This window comes from Gasterosteus aculeatus, chromosome 11 (assembly GCF_964276395.1).
Source record: "Gasterosteus aculeatus chromosome 11, fGasAcu3.hap1.1, whole genome shotgun sequence".
Classification (NCBI taxonomy): Eukaryota; Metazoa; Chordata; class Actinopteri; order Perciformes; family Gasterosteidae; genus Gasterosteus; species Gasterosteus aculeatus.
The window spans coordinates 18,057,354-18,078,048 of record NC_135699.1 but is presented as its reverse complement, the minus strand read 5'-3'; the positions used below and the strand labels follow the sequence as shown (position 1 = coordinate 18,078,048).

At 49.3% G+C, this 20,695-nt stretch overlaps 2 protein-coding genes across 3 annotated transcripts; both read right to left on the bottom strand.

The window, feature by feature from the left end:
- Nucleotides 1–837: 837 nt before the first annotated feature.
- On the bottom strand, nt 838–15,874 carry taok2a (TAO kinase 2a). 2 transcript variants are annotated; one of them, XM_078084218.1, is made up of 20 exons: nt 15,402–15,874; nt 11,354–11,494; nt 10,962–11,033; nt 10,666–10,767; nt 10,023–10,068; nt 9,838–9,934; nt 9,369–9,482; nt 8,963–9,054; nt 8,789–8,882; nt 8,496–8,577; nt 8,234–8,404; nt 7,366–7,575; nt 7,137–7,265; nt 6,532–6,768; nt 5,806–5,934; nt 5,524–5,727; nt 5,118–5,357; nt 4,592–4,813; nt 4,244–4,426; nt 838–4,052 (listed from the first exon to the last, which is right to left on the bottom strand). In XM_078084218.1, the coding sequence occupies exons 2-20, from the start codon at nt 11,483–11,485 to the stop codon at nt 3,036–3,038; spliced, it is 3,573 nt and encodes a 1,190-aa protein (XP_077940344.1). In that variant the 5' UTR covers nt 11,486–11,494; nt 15,402–15,874; the 3' UTR covers nt 838–3,035. The 2 variants fall into 2 exon arrangements, with proteins under 2 accessions (XP_077940344.1, XP_077940345.1); XM_078084219.1 differs by having other exon boundaries at nt 4,601–4,813.
- A 402-nt stretch (nt 15,875–16,276) lies between these two features.
- Nucleotides 16,277–16,999, bottom strand: LOC120827913 (heat shock 70 kDa protein-like). The gene has a single exon (XM_078084250.1). The coding sequence runs from the start codon at nt 16,988–16,990 to the stop codon at nt 16,373–16,375; it is 618 nt and encodes a 205-aa protein (XP_077940376.1). The 5' UTR covers nt 16,991–16,999; the 3' UTR covers nt 16,277–16,372.
- Nucleotides 17,000–20,695: the final 3,696 nt, after the last annotated feature.

The following is a 20,695-nucleotide window of genomic DNA, read 5'->3' as shown; positions in this document are numbered from 1 at the left end:
TCCTCTACTACTGTTATTGTGGTATTCATTCTGTCATTATATTTTGAAAGACCATTGCGGTCTCAATGACCACAGCACAACTCCAATTGGTTGGTGACATCACGTGACGTGTCCGCTGCAGCACGCGCCTTCCCTTTAACATTATTCTTCTGAGGTCACTGGAAGAGCATTTCTTTAAAACAAAAAATAACTTGTATGGATACATATGTAAATTGATCATAAACAAAAAAGAAATTAACAGGTGGGGAACCTTTAAGTTCCATGATCTCGACTCCATTCTTTTAGCCTAAAAAGCAGATATAATGTAAACGTTTATAGATAAATGTCCATCCATCCATCGTCAAACCGCTTATCCTGCACACAGGGTCGCTGGAGTCCATCCCAGCCAACTTCGGGCGAGAGACAGGGTACATCCTGGATTGGTCGCCAGCCAATCACAGGGCCAACACAGAGACATACAACCATTCACACTCACATTCACACATCTACGGGCAATTTAGAGTTCCCAATTAACCTGATCCCCAGAGCTTTGGACTGTGGGAGGAAGCCGGAGAACCCGGAGAGAACCCACGCAGACACGGGGAGAACATGCAGACTCCACACAGAAAGGCCACTGGGCGGAATCGAACCCAGGACCTTCTTGCTGTGAGGCAACAGTGCTAACCACTGCGCCACCGTGCAGTATAGATAAATGTGACATTTGAAATGTGTTTGAGTCTCACCTTGAATTGAAAGCAGTTAGTCTTTTAAAAACGGTTTGATTCAGAAACAAACATTCTCATTTAAAGTTTAAAACTGATTTAAGCTTTCGTAAATAAAACAAAAACAAATAAACACTTCTGTTTTTGTTCCATTTATTTCTCCAAAATTATTGTTACATTTCTGTACAATTCATCTCTCCTGCAAAAACCAGCTCCGCCTCCAGTCGTAAAAATCCATCCATCACACTTACTCATCTTCATCATCCTCTTCATCCCCGTCAGTTTATTGTGGCCAAACAACCAGCAGTCACTGCTTCTTTGTGTTGTAGGACGAACGTCAGCGTACAGGAGCGCTTTGTGAAAGCAATGCATTTTGGGAAATTTGCTAATTGTTTTGATTGTTGTTTCTTTTCTGGATCACATTTGGTTCAGATTACAAATGTCAAACGCATCACATAGATTAGATTAGTTTAAGATCCAAAAAATCTGATTAAAGATGGAAACCTTTTGGGGGGGAATTTTGTTGAAAAAAAAAAAAAAAAAGATGAGTGTCTCCAGACTTATTGTCTGTGCATTAACAAATTCAACTCAGACAAAACATGAGAAAATATTGAGCACATTTTTAGAAACATTTGTTGTTCACATAGAACCAAACAAAAGAATATCCAGAACAGTTGAGGCAGCGAAAAACACAGATATCCCGATGTCATTGAACTGCTCACAGAAGAGCAGGAGCAGCTTTAATTGGCAAAACGACGGAATAAAACTTCACAAAATAAAAAAATGTAGTAAAAAAGTAGAGTTGGCAAAATGAAATCTCACAAACCTTTGCTTTGTTTTGAGGGAGAGGTTTGTTGTCTGTCGGCAACAAAGAAAAGTATTAGTTTGTTTTATTATAAACAAGCAGATTTCAGATCAGTTGGCTTGCCCATAAAGATCCAGAGTGTTCAAGTATCAATTATTGAGCCCATAAAATATTTAACTCAATAAAAACACGTTTATCTCATAATATTTGAGCGCTAACAAATAGATCTTACCAAACTTAAATCCATAGAACTATTTCTACCTATATTTCTATTTAAATTATTGAATACTTTGCAGATTCATATTTTTCAGTGTGTCTGTTTTTTGTTGAAGAAATAAAAGCAGAAATAAAAAAACATCGCACTAAACTGAGAAAGAATCCGTAAAATATGATCATTAATATTTGACTCGACGGCGTAGACTTTATAATACTGGCTCAAGAAAACACAAAGAACAGTGTGTCCTCCAGAGGAATGCTGGGAAATGTAGTCCTCCTCTGTCTATCACAGTAACATTGCTCGTATTCCTCCACCTAGTGGTCAACATGGCAACTACACCTTAAAAACCGGCATACAACATAAATATTCCCGCTGCAGTCGAGGTAATAATGACATCATCCCATTATCATATTAATATTTCTCTAACACGGTCTCCGTTAGTGCTCTATGTACATGTCTATAAATAGTGTTCCTGTTATTCATACAAACCACTGTACACACGCACACACACGCACACGCACACACACCCCCTTTAAAGAAGAAGTCCGACATTCCATCATGGAAATAAGAACTAATGAGTCGACTAATCTATTGACTGTTTAATGGATTTTCTGATCCACTTCAGGTACTTTTATTTCCCATTTTATTTCTGTTATTATTCAAGAAAACATCTCATTTGAATAATTGGTTCTTCATAACAGAATATGAACATAAAGATCAAATTCAATTCAAGAGCGAGAACTCTTAGAAATTTTGTTTCTATCCGAACACAAATAAATAAGATAAAACAAAACCTGCTCATTCCACCTTTTAACACTTTTGTGATTGATTTTTTACTACATTTGATGTATTTTTGTGCCTGAAATGTGTTGTCTGGATAAATACCTTTAACATGCCTTGATAATTTTAAAGGATTTTGAATTTTTTTTAAATGTCGGACTGTCCCTTTAAGAAAACGTGAAAGGGGCGGGGTCACTCGAGGTCAAACGAGGTGGCAGTGTTTCTTCAGTTAACAGATTGTTATCCATCACTAAAAAACAAATTAACGTATGACAGTTAGTTACGGATCAAAACAAAAGATACTTGGGTTTACAGTCTGTTATTTACATAGTTTACAGGGGTCTTTGAACGCACCGTGGGGACGCTGATTCAATGTGGCACAAAACCTACATTATTTACGTTTTGTTTCTTAATACTTCAAAATAAAATCAAAAAGGTTTCTTTTTTTTTTGGAGCTTCAGGAACAATCTTTCGTGCTGAAAAAAGACGACGATCTAACCTACAGACCTGGAGTCAGATCTCAGGAGGAGCTTCATGAGTAGGAGAGGTGAGACCCGTTGGAGATGTGGGAGGTGACTGACGTGCTCCTGCTCAGCCCACCGTCGCTCCCCCCTCCTCCCCCCGGACCCCCGGAGGCCGTCCTCCTCAGAGGCTGGGGGCTGTTCCTGAGGGCCATCAGGCCGGGGCCCCGGATGCTCAGGCCGCCGCCGTAGCCTCCCTGAGACGAGGAGGACGAGGAGGCGGAGGAGGGCGGGGAGGAAGAGGAGAGAGAGATTGGTGGTGGCGGCGGGGGGGGAGGCAGGAGCGCCAGGGACTGGGAGGAGGCGTGAGTGGCGAGGTGGTGGTGATGGTGGTGGAGCTGGGAGTGGTGGGGGTAGAGGCCTCCGCCTCCACCACCTCCTCCTCCTCCTCCTCCTCCTCCTGCTGCTGCTGCTCCTCCTCCTCCTCCTCCCACCCACTCCCTGGAGCGCTCCCGGCCGTCGTGGCCTTCGCGGTACAGCTGTGGCGTGCTCTGGTGGTGCTGGTAGTGCTGCGGGAGGTAGTGCTGCGGCGGGGGCTGCTGCTGCTGCTGGTGGTGCTGGTGGTGGTGGTGGTGATGGTGATGATGGGAGGAGGAGTGGGAGGAGGCAGAGGAGGACGGGTGGCTCCTGCTGCTCTTGTGCAGCTCGCTGTCCCTGCCGAGGCCGTGGGAGGAGGCGATGGACTCGGCCCGGATGAAGCCCGCCCCCACTCCTCCTCCTCCCCCTCCTCCTGAGTGGTTCTGGCCACGCCAGGAGGGTGTGGCTACCGAGTTCTGCACGCTGTGGCTCCAGTGGCTCCCGGAGCGGGGGACGGGCCTCGAGGGCCAGCCCCCGGAGCCCGAGGAGGGGCTGGGGGTCGGGTAGCCCTGGTTGAAGGCCTCGGCAGGGATGCCGCTCAGCGCCATGTTGCTGAAGCCCAGGCGCATGCTCTCCGAGTCGAAGGCCTCGATCTCGTGGGCCTGGCGCTCCAAGAGGGTCCGGATCCGCTCCGAGCGCTCGTTCTGCAGCGACAGCATCTCCTCCTCGATCTGGGGACACGAAGACAAGGACAGATAATGAACTCAAGACCTCGGGGGAGCAAAGATGTTGTACTAATGAAATAATTGTGTATATATATATATATATACACACACACACACATATATATATATTATTATCTCACACACAGACAGACAGACAGACAGTGAGCTGAGGGTCTAAGGAGGAGCGTGATGGGTACCCGTTGCTCCAGCAGTGCCCGGCGGATGGACACCCTCTGCTCCAGGTCCTTCATCTCCCGCTCGTGCTGGCTGTCCGTGTGGATCTTGATCTTACTCTGGTAGGCATTCAGCAGCTCCAGCTCCTGCTGCAGCTGCATCCTCAGAACCTGGTACTCGGCCTCCTGGGTCTCGTCCAGGCGGAGCTGTGGGGGGGACGCGAGAGCGTTAGGACCCGAGAAGCACAGCGAGCACCATGATGATGACGAAGATGTGTTCATGTCTGTAGAGCTGGAGTCACTGGTTCTGGTCTAGGTTCTGAAGGAGGTCGTGTTGAGGTGCGGTGCAGAAGGTGGGCGGGATTTCCTTGCCTTACTCACAGCCTGTGTGGACAGCATGTCGTTGATGGAGTGGTCGTACTGCTCGGCCAGGATGGCCAGCTTGCGAGTCTGCTCCTCTTTGAGGCGTTTGAGGACGGTCTTGTGGTCGGATTTGGGAGTGCTCTCTAGGAGGTGGTTCCTCAGAGCCTTGTACTGCCGGGTCTGGATCTTACAGGTCTCTTGGAACTGACGCTTGATCTGCATTTCTTTGGACTGTGAAGGTTTTCATTAAAATCAGTGAAGGATTTTGAGATGTTAATTGTTGTCTAAAAAAAACCCCTGAATCATCATCCTTGCAACGGTCCCTGAACACATCCCATCAAAAAGATCTTGTTACTTTAAATCACAATCTGTAAAAACATCTGAGACCAGCAGTCATGTGTGCCGAGAGGAGAGAAACACATCGAGCCTCAGAAGATATTTAATGATGTCATTATGACGGTGCTATTCTGCGGTAACCACGAGTTCTTCTCTCCTTCTGGTCATCACAGTTTCCACAGAACCCCCCCGCTCTCACCTTGAGGCTCTTGGGCTGCTGCCGGACCTCCACCGTGTGCTTCTGCCTCAGCTCCTGCTCGCGGCGCTTGTTGTACTCCATCTGGTTGGTCAGCTCCGTCTGGTGCTGAGTCCGAATCAACTCGGCCCGGGTCCGCTGCACCGAGCCCAGCTGCCTGAACTCCAGCTCCTGCGTGGACTCGTGGTGACGCAGCAGCATGGCGCACTCCAGGTCCTTCTGGGTCTGCTTCTTGTTGAGGTCCTGGTGGGGGAGAAGAAGCAGAAAAGAAGAATATTTTGTAGGAGTATCTGTGTTGTGTGGGAGAAGAACTCGTTTCATTCACGCGGTATTCTGCAGTGAACACGTGTTTCCAGGGCAGAGGGGCTTTTATTCTGACGGGAGATAAAGGAGGGCGGAACTGGCCTACCTCCCTCAGCAGGTCCTGCTCCAGGTTGTGTCGGGCCAGCAGCATCTTCCTCTTGTACTGGCGACACTGCAGCTCGTAGTACTGCCGCTGCCTCCGCAGCAGGCTGGCCTCCTCCTCCGCCTGCATCTGCTGCAGGCACTCCTTCTGGCGGATCAGCCACTCCTGCTTCTCCCTCTTGGGGGTGGACTGGTTCTCGCTCAGCTCCTGGGGGGGGGACAAGTGGCTCAGTGGGGTCCTGTTGCCATGGCGATGTGAGCAGGTTAACGTGTGACCCTCTCTGACCTCTTTCAGCTGGTCTTTGCGCTGGCGGTACTGGCGCTTCTGGGTCTCCAGCAGACCGGTGAGCTCCTTCTTCTGCTGGCCCAGGATGTGCTGCTGGAACTTCTTCTCCTCAGTCAGAGCCGCCTTCACCTGCAGGGACGCAGGAGGTGAGAGCTGGTCTAAACATCACTGTGAGCGAGTCACCGTCCCATAGCGGTGAGCAGGAAGTGGTGTTCACCTGAAGCTTTTCAGAAGGAACCGACTCTCTTAAACCAGCTCTTTAGATATACAGTTACCAGGAAGTCAGAATTTAACCCTCACAGCATGTCGCCAATGTTTTCTTGTATCTGATCATGTGACATTGTAATCCACCAATAAGCGTGCAGATCAACAGGAGGATATTGACGTTAGCAGCACCGCTAACAGCTAACAGGTTCTCTTCAGGTACATTGGGATGCGTTCAGGCTCTGCTCAGTGAACATATAACGTTATTGTGATGTGTTCAGGGGTCGTCTGTTAGAAGTCGTTTTGGGTGATGAACTTGAATAAATCCAGATGTTAAAATAGATATCAGCTGAATTATGATCCGTTTAACGTCTCTAATGCCATTGTTATCCATACATACACATATGCCGGATATTATTTCATTACTACTACAGATGAATTGTCTTATTATGAATAGCTGCTGGTAATCAGTCCACCGGAGGTGGGCCACATGGAAATGACGCTGCGTGACAGGACCCCCACCTCCTTCTCCAGGATGGCCTGGTGCTTCTTGGACAGCTTGTCGGCCTCCGAGGAGAAGCTGTTCCTCTGGTTCTCCAGCTCCTTGTCCAGCTTCAGCTGGTGCTCGTCCATCTCCGCCTTCAGCTTGTTCTCCAGCCCCATCAGCTGCTTCTGGTGCTGCCTCCTCATGCGCTTGTACCCGGACATCTGCTCCCGCAGCGCCGAGCCTTGCTCGTGCTCCTGGATCTGACGGGTCACCTGGAGGAGGAGTGGAGCGGTGCTTAGGAGGCGGAGCCGGACAGTCACGTGGTGATGCGACATGAGGGCGGAGCCACGGGGGACCGACTCCAGTAAAATACAATCTCATCGTCGTCTTCATCAACTTCAGGAGGGATTTACTCTTCAGAAATACAACAGTCATCACATAAACAAGATAAGACTTTCAGGTTTTACTGATTCAGAAGAAAAGAGTACAAGAAGTCTGGATTCATTTTCTGAGAAAGCCAAAGATCTAAAAACCTAATTTTTCACAAATTGGTGTGAAATAATAAAGTACAAGACTTCCAAGAGGAGGTGGGGGGAGGAAGACAAGGAGGAGAAGGGAGAAGAGGCTGAGGAGGACTTACCAAGGAGGCGGTCCTAATGGTGGCAAAGTGGTCCCGGTTGCGGTAATAAGCTCGTCGGCGTCCGGCTGAAGGAACCTGAGGTTGGTCCATCTCCGGCTGGTATGGGTCATCGTAGATGTTATCCTGACCCTGACGAGGAGGACATCACGCGGGACCAGGTTGTCATCACTTACAAAGTGCTCTACGAGCGAATGGGGTTGTCATGGTTACTCAGAGCCTTGTGGGTTACCGTGGGTCGGTGGATGATGGAGCTGTTGGAGGTGACGGTGTGCTCGCCCTCCTGCATCATGGCCATCTCGTTGCTGCTGTCGTCGGACGCGTCGGCCAGACTGTTGACCGAGCTGCTGTGGGAGCTGGCTGAGATGGACATGCTGGGGACAGACTGGGAGCTCTCCATGCTGTTCACTGTCCCAGTACGCAGTAGGTACTGCTCCACCTCCTGACACACACACACACACACACACACACACACACACACACACACACACACACACACACACACACACACACACACACACACACACACACACACACACACACACACGATTCAGCTGGATTTCTTATGAGAAAATAAAACTACAACTTTCATTATCATTAGATCGTCACCTGTCCGACTGTCCGTGAACACATCACGTGTGACTTATACTTAAGATTGTTTTTATTTAAATGTCTCCACATAAATCAGGGAGGAGGAGCTGTAAAAAACGGAGAGCCTCAATCACCTCCCGCCACCCACCGGCACCTCCTCCCCCCCCCGCCACCCCCCCCCCCCCGCCACCCACTGGCACCACCTCCCCCCCCCGCCACCCACTGGCACCACCTCCTCCACCCGCCACCCACTGGCACCACCTCCTCCACCCGCCACCCACTGGCACCACCTCCTCCACCCGCCACCCACTGGCACCTCCTCCACCCGCCACCCACTGGCACCTCCTCTACCCGCCACCCACCGGCACCTCCTCCCCCACCCGCCACCCACTGGCACCTCCTCTACCCGCCACCCACTGGCATCTGTCTGGTACACTTCCTCTCTTCCTCTCTTTGTACTGTCCCGTCTCTCCTCTTCCCCCCCCTCCCACACAGCAGGACCCACTCACCTCCTCCTCCTCCCCCCCCTCGGACACCGGCCCATTCAGCTGCGTCTCCTGGAAGAGGATCTTCTTCATCTTGCGGTACTGCAGGTTGTCGAGCTCCCTCACTGCGTCCTTGGTGCGGGCGATCAGGTCCATGACCACCGTGAGCGGGCGCTCGCGGCACAGGAAGCGATGCTGTGGAGGAGGCGGGGGGGGGACAGATGAGCAAACTGCGATGAAGACGAGGGTCTATGGCTGGGGGGAGTGAAGGGGGGCTGGTCCTCACGTTCAGCAGCACGTCAGAGGTGGGCCGGTCCTGAGGAATCTTCTGCAGGCAAGAATCCACAAAGTTCCGGAAGGAGTCGGACCTGCGGAGCGCACGGGATGATCAATAAAGAGGACACAGGGAAGCACTACAGAGGTCAGTTGTCCCTCGTTTACTCCACCAGCGCATTATCACGTGCGCTCAATAACACAAATACCCGAGAGGACATCTTAACATCCAACGTCTGCTGTGAGGAGGCACGTCTATGTTCAAATGATCATGCTGCTGGGATCTGGTCGGACGTGATGACTCACCAGTGGTTGGACTGAAGGACGGGGCTCTCGTTCTGAGCGATGTGATATAAGGCACTCATGGCATTCATGTTGAACAGGGGGGGCTTCCTCTCCGCTGTGGGGGGGGGGGTGGCACAGAGTCAACACAGAGACCTTCACCGTGGGTCCGTCCGGTGGACGTGCTGCGGCTCTTACCCAGCTCGATGGAGGTGATGCCCAGTGACCAGACGTCCACCTTGCCGTCGTACTGGCCCTCGTCCATGGCCAGGATGACCTCAGGAGCCATCCTGGGGACACATGGCACAGGTAAGAACCTCACCTGCGCTCTGATCCTCAAGCGCCATGGAAACCGCTATTGACTCAGCCATTTATTTCATCTATTAAACGTGAAACAAAGATACTGCACATGTCTAGAGGCGCTAAACAGCATCATGACATCATCGTGAGTGTTTATTAATCTTTATTGCACCTGTAGGAACACAAGATAAAGACATTTAGCTGTGACTTAGCAGCAAAAAACGGATTCAAGTGATGAAGGAACAATAGCAATGATAAAGATGTACTTCAAACACTGGTTGTCTGAGTAGAAGACCAGTCTCACCAGTACGGAGTCCCCACGAAGGAGTTGGCTGGAGCCACGATGGAAGCAGAACCAAAGTCTCCCAGTTTGACCTGACCGGGCTCCGTCAGCAGGATGTTCCCGGCCTTCACGTCCCTGCAGACACAATCACACGTTAGCTTAGCATTTAGCCTTCAAAATAAGCTATAACTACCAAACTTATTGTTCCATCTTATTCAGACTCTGAGTTAACTGATTAATACATTCTTACTCCTATCTTCTTTTACCACGGTCAGTCAACATTAATCAATATTTCAGTTCATCGATTATGTCTGATGAATTTGTGTATTTATATCTTATCATTCTTATATAATTTATGTATTTGCAAAGGGTTTAAAGGTCTATGACATTTAAAAGTTCATAATAATCGGGGAAGAGTAATCAATAGATGTCAAAGCAGAACATAGACACCTTCTAATCAAAGAGTGGATCAATAGGCAGACGTTCTTACCTGTGAATCATGTTGTGAGAGTGAAGATACGCTAATCCCTGCAATGCACCATGGGTAATGGCAGCTATTTCTATTTCCTGGAGCGGCTTTTTGTGAACTGTGATGACGAGAGGACCAAAGAGTCACAACGACACAAACGTGAGATAAATAAAGTGAGTCAATAGCTGAAGAAGGGTCACACCGACCTTCCAGGAGGTCCGAGGCCGAGCCGAGGCAGTACTCCATCACCAGCTGGAACAAAGACACCACATCATGAGCTGAGACTCCGTCATGTCTGCAGCAAACACAGACGTGAACTACGGGGACGATGTATTCATGCGTCATTGTGTTTCCCCCCAGACAAAAAGCTCTCTGCACCCAACTGAATGCAGCACGCGGCGGCTTTAGGGGTCAGAGGTCAAAGCACACTAGAAGGAAACAAAGTTGCGTTAAAATATTCTATATTCTACGTTTTCAAACCACGGCCTTTTTGGGCACACGGAACGTTATGATTTTGAGTTGGAAGTAGCCTAGCAGCTAGCTTAGCATAGCAGTGCTCTAAGTGGTCCGTTTGACGCTCGCCCCCCTTCTGACTCGTGGAGTAGTTCCTCTGCACAGATCTCTGCTGTACGTCGCGCCTGTTTGTTTTACTGCCAATGCAAAACGCTCCATCCTTTCGTTAACTACGTTAAATATTTTGTTGCATTAATCTCGTTTATGTTCACGGTTCGAGTAAAAAGTACTTTATCTCTCTGAGATATGAAATTAGTAACCAATCAGTGAGCAGCTGTGAGGACCAATCAGAGGCTGAGCTTCCTGACCCAGGAACAAAGATGGAGGTAGGCGTACCCATGCCGTGTGCTCCTTCAGGTAACATCCTCGGTACTCGATGGTGTTCGGGTGGCGCAGCTTCTGCAGGAACTTCACCTCTTTGATGATGTCCTGCCATTTCTGCACAGGAGACACACAGACACATCAATAATATATATGAATAGGGAGAGACTCCCTCAGAGGAGAGGAACGGTGTGGATGATGTCACGCCTTCATATCTACCCACAATTCAGAGGAGGTAAATGACAGCATGCGGTTAACAAGAACTGGTGTCTGACTAAACTCCCAGAGGAGTTAAAGAGGGACTTTGTTACCTCGTTGGTCTGCTTGCCGCTGTACGACATCTTCTTGATGGCCACCACCTCATTGTTGCGAACATCTCGGGCCTGCGAGGCGACAGAAGCTCAGCTGATCAGAACATGAGACCCTCGGGTTGACCAGCATTTAGCCACTGGCCTTGCTCAAGGGCACATCGGCAGCATCCACACAGCTACACGTGCGACTAAGGAGCGCATGGGAATCTAAAGACCACTTGGAGGAGACAAAAGACAGACAAGACATGTCTCTCCTTCTCAATGGACAACAGAAGTCAGATGTTCTATTTCTAAGAGACATTTCAGAGAAAACAGAAGTGTCCTCGGAGGGCGGCCATGAGTGCGCACACGCGCACACACACACACACACACACACACACACACACACTCACAAAGTAAACGGCTCCGAAGCTGCCATGTCCGATCTCACGGAGGTCAGCGAACAGCTTCTCCGGATCGTCTTTGCAGAAGAGGTCTGCCACTTCGGGGTCTTTTAGGTTGCCCGCCCGTGCACTCGAGGGCATGGCCAGGGCCTGTGGGGAGAGGGGGGGGGCACTCAGGTTAAAGGTCAGTGGGCAATCTGACACCTAACATTTGTGACAAACACATTATCCTCTGCTCAAGTGTTCAGATGGGAAATACTTTACATGGGGACTGAAAGATTCCATAAGTGAAACAAGTGATGTCATCAGTACCGACCCCCATCACAGTACGACGCTGACATCACACTGTAAAGTTTCCCCTCCAACGTCCGGTCCTATCTGGTTTAATTTATTCTGCTGTTCAGAGCGAAAGGAGAAACACCAAGACGTCTCATCCCTGTATGGACTTGTCTTCTGCTACGCGACGTCCCCGCCGAGGAAAGTCTTCATCTCCCACCTGAGAGGAGCAGAGACGTAGGCGTCCTCTCACAGACAAAATGGCAGCCAGTTCCCACAAAGCCCCCCCACCGACGGGCTTCAGCTATTCACGGTTGCGTTTTGGCTGGACCGAATGTACTTCAGACGTCGTTCCCTCAAATATGTCACATGTTTTGTTGAAGAGGTCTCAGACCTCATTTTATGTCAAATTAGTGACGTCAGTCTAAATGATTTAGTTCAAGTACCAAAGATACTGTGGGGGGTTCGGTGAGAGTACGGGGTGGGGGGGGGGGGGGGCCTTCGCCCCATATGCACAAAGCCAGAGCTGTCTTCACCGTGTCAATCCGCTTTGTGCTTTGGATGGACAGGACATGAGGCGTAGTGGCATCTTCAGGTCAATCTATGTCCTACCTTCACCCTCTGGGCACAGGGACTGTGTGAGAGATTCAATCAGCAGACTGGGAGCACTTTGGGCCCCCGGATCGAGTTGATAGAGGAGGCCTGGGAACCGACGTCTGGGGTCCCCTGTTGAATAGTGATGGGTACCGAGAACCGGTGCCGTACCGTTGTTCCTTCGGTGTTTCCTCACGCAAATGATGGCAGATTGTTTGATTTTTTTTTTCCCGTCTTCATTTTACGCAGCAAATTGTTAACTAAATATAGAAATAATCAATTCTGTCACAAAGTAGATAAACAATATGCTTTTAAGTATCGGTTTCGACATCGGTATCAAAAACCCCCCAAACGATACTCATCTGTACTGCTGGAGCTGTTGCCCCCGCGACCCGACCCCGGATAAGAGGGTGAGAGAGCATCAAGCGACATGAACACACACACACACGGAGGAGTCAGACCATCGAACCGGACACACGCAACTCCACCACCCTGTGACGGAGTTAATGGAGCAGAACCTTCAGGCTCCTCCTTTCTCATTCCCTGGACCAGGGGACCCAGCGCTCCTTCGCAGACGTTTAGTTGTGCGTCCAACGGGAGGCGAGGAGGCCTGCAGCTACCGTTGGCTGCGAGGAGGGAAACAACACGTAGAGAGGACCAACAACAAGGAGCCCAAACTCCAACTGTGCTTCGGAGTTTGGTCATTGGGAACATGGTCACATTTTCATTTCTCCAATGGCCCTTGAACGCATCAAGTGCGACAAATGCAGTAAGATTCACCAAAATGAAGCCTAAACATTTGATTCTTCATTTTAAATATTTTGAAACAAACGATTATTTTGATAATCGATTAATCGGTTGATTATTTCTTTGATCAATCGATGAATCGGATAACAAAAACAGCATTAAAAAGCTTTAAATTCCAACCCTTTATTCTAAAACAGAACTTCAAAGTCACATTGCAAAAATACTTCAGAAAGTACAGGTTGTTCCTTGAACATAACATCAACTACCGTATAACCCACAGTATATGCGCACTGGACTACCGTATATGACGCATTAAAAAGTACAACACACACAAATATATTTGTCAACAATAACCGATATGGGACAAAGCACGAAATATATACAAGACAACAGACCAACCAAAAGCGGCGAGTAAATAGAAACGTGTCTTAGTCTTGCTAACTGCTTTACTGCTGTTATAAGCGAGCTAACGCTAGCTTGATCAGCTGGATGACCAGTAAACAGCTGTAGCAGAGCTGCTGGAGGCTTGTTATGTTCCTCAGGTGGTGCTCCTGTGCCACGTTACGTCGACTTTGCATCTTTTGCCATTGACAGACTTTCAGGGCTCTCGCTATCACGCATTGAGCGTGACAGTGACTCCTTTCAGTCTTTAGTAACGCACTCCCGCCACACATCCAATTCCTCACCCTTTTTTTTTTAAAAATTGCGACTCCGGTTCCTCTTCAACCTCCCCGTCGGCCGCAGCGCCCGCCCCCCCGCTCGCACACCTTGGACGACTAGTCGACCAGACGCCTCTGCCTGCGTCATGTGACTCACAAGCGCTGCTGGCTGCGCTTTCCTCTACGTCGGCTCGGCGACGAGCTGAAGCGGTTTCTGCTCCGCGCGCATCTCTGTATCTCATTGATAATCGCGCGATGATCATGAAATGAAACCTGTGTTTTTTCTGATTAATGTCATAACCGTGTTTACGTTCTTGTCACGTCTAGTCAGTATGATTTTGTATCCACAGAAGAGTCTAAATGGACTTTAAGATGCATCGTGGTTTGTCACCATTCGCCGGTTTCTCGTTTCTATTTCTTGTCATTTTCCACGGAAAAGAAGCAGCTCTCCACAGGAGGAAGTAAGTTCCCGAAGAATCCTATGAGGGAAAAACCTCCAACTCACATATTTGGTTTGGACCCGAATCCAGCATGAGACCTTTGGCGAGGGACTGAGGAGACCGGTTGATGCTTCGGAGTGTTAGCGTCTCACTAACTGTAACCAACTCCTCCAGACTAAAGGGACGCAAGTTCACAATCAAGAATAATAGACGTTTAACGCTCATATCAAAATGTCCCGATGACAATGAATGCGTTTTATCAGGGACACTGCAGGGCGGGGCGGCACGGGGGCGTGGTGGTCAGCACTGTCGCCTCACAGCAAGAAGGTCCTGGGTTCGACTCGGCCCAGAGGCCTTTCTGTGTGGAGTCTGCATGTTCTCCCCGTGTTGTATTGTTGAACCCCGTCTATCACCTGAAGTTGGCTGGGATGGACTCCAGCCCCCCCGTGACCCCGTGTGCAGGATAAGCGGTTTGCAGACGGATGGATGGACGCTGCACGGCGCTGAAGACACCTGATGTGGTACTACGCTCGGATCAGTGTGGTTTATTAACGTGTTAATGCTTCATGTTGGTGAAGACAAAGAGAACGTAAACGAGGAAAGTTATGCATCTTTACACAAAATCTGATTTATGTTTTCTTCAACTACACCTCAGGCATAACTTAGTTAATAGTTACTAATCATTAACCATTTACTACTAAAGATGTTTTTGCACAAGAAACATGAAAAACTATTTTCATCATAAACGGTAAAAATGTCAGTAAAATACTGCTTTTATATGAATACATAGATGGACTAAATATACTCTATACTATATAACATAGAAACATTTTACAACATGTTTAATGTGGTGATAGTACTATAACAGAAAGTACATTTTAAAATTAGATTAAACTACACGTAACATATCATATTAATACGGTGTTACAGTTAAATGTTCCTGTAGTAAAAGTACCGAACTATATTAATACTATGCTAGTTTGTTACTGTGTCATAGTATAACAGCACTAATAACAGTACTCTGCTTATAGTGTGGTACTTGTACCATTACATAAGGAACATTTAACGGTAACTTTAGTTGGTATTATTATAATGTGGTATTTACAGCATTACTGTCGCTACCTTACAAACTAACCGCGGCTACGGTTAGATAACCACCAATATGACATAATCAATCAAATCGATCCGCATCAACGTCTTTCTAAACTAGGTCTCATTTCAGTGAAGGACAAAACAATCAGAGACCCCTGCGCGTCTCCCGGACCCGAGTTCGGACCCCCTGGAACAGCTAAGCAGGTTAGCTGGCGTAGCGGCAAGCTATCCAAATGTAGCATTACTCACCGCGGCTTATTGTGGTTCCGCTGCGGGAACGAAACACAAACGGTTAGCAGCCAAGCTACCGAGCCTCTGTCCTCATAGCCCGCGTCTCCTCCGTCAGCCGATGATCAACACGACGTCCGCTCCATTTTCAGCTCGAGTGCCAATTGTGAAATTGATCGACGGTTTAGGCGCTGGTTTAGCTGGTTCGGTACTAGCTTTAGCTAATTGGCTAGCTTAGCTTCGATAGCTCCGGAGCTAACGTTAGCTGTTCTCCAGGGTGTGGCTGATGTTTCTCCGCGGTGCCGCGATTCCGAGCATAACTGTCCCGTAACACCGGACCTCTTATTAAACAAAACCACTCAAAATACGACTCAAAACCCGCGCCCCTCCCCGATGTCGGGCTCGTTTCTCACGCCGTTTTTGTTCTTTGCTAAATACAAGATGGCACGGGACTCGAGCGGTGACCGGAAGGTGGTTTGCTCCATTTCCGCTTCACAAATAAAGAGTAAAAATACATCGACCTACATAACTAATAATCTGGTGCAAAGGCGCGACGACTCGATTCTAAATTTTCCTTTTTCAAAAAAAACGTCGGTTGGATTTGATAATGTTGAGAATTAATACACATATAAACCCACACACACTATATACACATCATTAATTTACTTTTAAAGTCTAAATAATAAAGCTTCTTATTTGGACAATATTGCAATTCCCTTAAATTAATGAAGCCATTAAACATAAAGTAAAAGAAAAAGTGACCGTACAATAAACATATATAAAATAAGTCATTTTATGTATTTTTAATTCTTCAACAATCCCAGTCATTGTCACACATGTTACGCATAGAGGAATTTGAGTTGGTGAATTGGTGCAATATAGGAATAAAATAAGATAAAAAATATACAAGCAAGCAAAATGAAACAATGTTCTGTAGTGTTGTCACAGAATGGACACATTCATCCTGAACAGAGGCACATTACAATATCTCATCAATGTTTCGTTCTTATTGTCCAGGAAGGCAGAGACGAAATGGGGATAATAAGGACTATAAAAAGAAGCCTGTCCCTCTGGAGGTCGTCCTCGGCCTTGTATTTGTCGGCGTCCCGCAGCATCCTCACGATCTCTTGCTTGTCGTTGGTGATGGTGATCTTGTTCTCCTTGTCGGTGCTCTTGTCCACCGCCGACACCTTTAAGATGCTATTGGCGTCCACGTCGAAGGTGACCTCGATCAGCGGGACGCCCCGCGGGGCCGGCGGGATTCCTGTCAAATCAAACTTGCCCAGCAGGTTGTCCTCGGTCATGGCGCGCTCCCCTTCGTAGACCTGCATGAGGACCCCCGGCTGGTAGTCGGCGTGGGTGGAGAAGACCTGGGTCTGCTTCATGGGGATCGTTGTGTTGCATTTGATCAGCGACGTCATGACTCCTCCGGCCATCTCCAGCCCCATGAACAGGCACCACGTCCACCAGCGGCAGGCCGCCACCTCGTCGGGGTTGATGCTCTTGTTCAGCTCCTCGCCGTTGAAGAAGTCCTGCAGCAGCTTTTGGATCTTGGGGATGCGGGTGGACCCCCTGACCAGGACCACATTGTGGATCTGCGCTTTGTCCATCTTGGCGTCGTTCAGACCGGAAGAGGTCAGAGCACAGCTCCTCCTCCATCGGGCCATCGGGCCCTGGTGACGGAGGTGTAGAAGAAGTCCACACCCTCGAACAGAGAGTCCATCTCGATGCTGGCCTGCGAGCTGGAGGACAATGTCCTCTTGGCCCTCTCGCACGCCGTGCGCAGCCTCTTCAAGGCCCTCTTGTTCTGCCCGATGTCCTCAATGGTCAGGATGGACACGTCGAAGGTGACGCTCCCTCTGATTGAAGCACACAAACTCTCTGATGTGTATTGAAGCTTTACTCCAGAAGCTCGGTCAGCTGATCCGCACAGACGAGCTTAAAATGCTTTAGATTTCTCACAAGGACATTTTCCACTAACTAACTAACCAACTAACTAACACTAACTGACTGACTAACTAACACTAACTCCCACCACATGTGTGTGTGTGGTGATGTGTGTGTGTAGTGATGTGTGGTGATGTGTGTGTGCGTGGTGATGTGTGTGTGCGTGGTGATGTGTGCGTGGTGATGTGTGTGTGCGTGGTGATGTGTGCGTGGTGATGTGTGTGTGGTGATGTGTGCGTGGTGGTGTGTGTGTGTGTGTGGTGGTGTGTGTGTGCGTGGTGATGTGTGTGTGTGTGTGTGTGTGTGTGTGGTGATGTGTGTGTGGTGGTGTGTGCGTGGTGATGTGTGTGTGTGTCGTGATATGTGCGTGTGTGGTGATGTGTGTGTGGTGACGTGTGCGTGTGGTGATGTGTGTGTGTGTGTGTGTGGTGATGTGTGTGCGTGGTGATGTGTGTGTGTGTGGTGATATGTGCATGTGTGGTGATGTGTGTGTGGTGGTGTGTGTGTGGTGATGTGTGCGTGTGGTGATGTGTGTGTGGTGACGTGTGCGTGTGGTGACGTGTGTGCGTGGTGATGTGTGTGTGTGTGGTGATATGTGTGTGTGTGGTGATGTGTGTGTGGTGATGTGTGTGTGTGTGGTGATATGTGCATGTGTGGTGATGTGTGTGTGGTGGTGTGTGTGTGGTGATGTGTGTGTGGTGATGTGTGTGTGGTGGTGATGTGTGTGTGGTGGTGTGTGTGTGGTGATGTGTGTGTGGTGATGTGTGTGTGGTGGTGATGTGTGTGTGGTGGTGTGTGTGTGGTGATGTGTGTGTGGTGATGTGTGTGTGGTGGTGATGTGTGCGTGTGGTGATGTGTGTGTGGTGACGTGTGCGTGTGGTGACGTGTGTGCGTGGTGATGTGTGTGTGTGTGGTGATATGTGCGTGTGTGGTGGTGTGTGCGTGTGGTGACGTGTGTGTGTGGTGATGTGTGTGTGTGGTGATGTGCGTGTGTGGTGATGTGCGTGTGTGGTGATGTGTGTGTGTGGTGATGTGTGTGTGGTGGTGTGTGTGTGGTGATGTGTGTGTGGTGATGTGTGTGCGTGTGGTGATGTGTGTGTGGTGATGTGTGTGTGGTGGTGTGTGTGTGTGGTGATGTGTGTGTGGTGGTGTGTGTGTGTGTGGTGATGTGCGTGTGTGGTGATGTGTGTGTGGTGATGTGTGTGTGGTGATGTGTGTGTGTGTGGTGATGTGTGTGTGGTGGTGTGTGTGTGGTGATGTGTGTGTGGTGGTGTGTGTGTGGTGATGTGTGTGTGGTGATGTGTGTGTGGTGGTGTGTGCGTGGTGATGTGTGTGTGTGTGGTGATATGTGCGTGTGTGGTGATGTGTGTGTGGTGGTGTGTGTGTGGTGATGTGTGTGTGGTGGTGTGTTTGTGGTGATGTGTGTGTGGTGATGTGCGTGTGGTGATGTGTGTGTGGTGATGTGTGCGTGTGGTGATGTGTGTGTGTGGTGATGTGTGTGTGGTGATGTGTGTGTGTGGTGATGTGTGCGTGGTGATGTGTGTGTGTGTGCGTGGTGATGTGTGTGTGTGTGTGTGTGTGTGTGGTGATGTGTGTGTGTGTGCGTGGTGATGTGTGTGTGTGTGTGTGTGTGTGGTGATGTGTGTGTGTGTGCGTGGTGATGTGTGTGTGTGTGTGTGTGTGTGTGGTGATGTGTGTGTGTGTGCGTGGTGATGTGTGTGTGTGTGCGTGGTGATGTGTGTGTGTGTGTGTGTGTGGTGATGTGTGTGTGTGTGCGTGGTGATGTGTGTGTGTGTGTGTGTGTGTGTGGTGATGTGTGTGTGTGTGCGTGGTGATGTGTGTGTGTGTGCGTGGTGATGTGTGTGCGTGTGGTGATGTGTGTGTGGTGATGTGTGTGTGGTGATGTGTGTGCGTGTGGTGATGTGTGTGTGGTGATGTGTGTGTGGTGGTGTGTGTGTGTGGTGATGTGTGTGTGGTGATGTGTGTGTGGTGATGTGTGTGTGTGTGGTGATGTGTGTGTGGTGGTGTGTGTGTGGTGATGTGTGTGTGGTGATGTGTGTGTGTGTGGTGATGTGTGTGTGGTGGTGTGTGTGTGGTGATGTGTGTGTGGTGGTGTGTGTGTGGTGATGTGTGTGTGGTGATGTGTGTGTGGTGGTGTGTGCGTGGTGATGTGTGTGTGTGTGGTGATATGTGCGTGTGTGGTGATGTGTGTGTGGTGGTGTGTGTGTGGTGATGTGTGTGTGGTGGTGTGTTTGTGGTGATGTGTGTGTGGTGATGTGCGTGTGGTGATGTGTGTGTGGTGATGTGTGCGTGTGGTGATGTGTGTGTGTGGTGATGTGTGTGTGGTGATGTGTGTGTGTGGTGATGTGTGCGTGGTGATGTGTGTGTGTGTGCGTGGTGATGTGTGTGTGTGTGTGTGTGTGTGTGGTGATGTGTGTGTGTGTGCGTGGTGATGTGTGTGTGTGTGTGTGTGTGTGGTGATGTGTGTGTGTGTGCGTGGTGATGTGTGTGTGTGTGTGTGTGTGTGTGGTGATGTGTGTGTGTGTGCGTGGTGATGTGTGTGTGTGTGCGTGGTGATGTGTGTGTGTGTGTGTGTGTGGTGATGTGTGTGTGTGTGCGTGGTGATGTGTGTGTGTGTGTGTGTGTGTGTGGTGATGTGTGTGTGTGTGCGTGGTGATGTGTGTGTGTGTGCGTGGTGATGTGTGTGCGTGTGGTGATGTGTGTGTGGTGATGTGTGTGTGGTGATGTGTGTGCGTGTGGTGATGTGTGTGTGGTGATGTGTGTGTGGTGGTGTGTGTGTGTGGTGATGTGTGTGTGGTGATGTGTGTGTGGTGATGTGTGTGTGTGTGGTGATGTGTGTGTGGTGGTGTGTGTGTGGTGATGTGTGTGTGGTGATGTGTGTGTGTGTGGTGATGTGTGTGTGGTGGTGTGTGTGTGGTGATGTGTGTGTGGTGGTGTGTGTGTGGTGATGTGTGTGTGGTGATGTGTGTGTGGTGGTGTGTGCGTGGTGATGTGTGTGTGTGTGGTGATATGTGCGTGTGTGGTGATGTGTGTGTGGTGGTGTGTGTGTGGTGATGTGTGTGTGGTGGTGTGTTTGTGGTGATGTGTGTGTGGTGATGTGCGTGTGGTGATGTGTGTGTGGTGATGTGTGCGTGTGGTGATGTGTGTGTGTGGTGATGTGTGTGTGGTGATGTGTGTGTGTGGTGATGTGTGCGTGGTGATGTGTGTGTGTGTGCGTGGTGATGTGTGTGTGTGTGTGTGTGTGTGTGGTGATGTGTGTGTGTGTGCGTGGTGATGTGTGTGTGTGTGTGTGTGTGTGGTGATGTGTGTGTGTGTGCGTGGTGATGTGTGTGTGTGTGTGTGTGTGT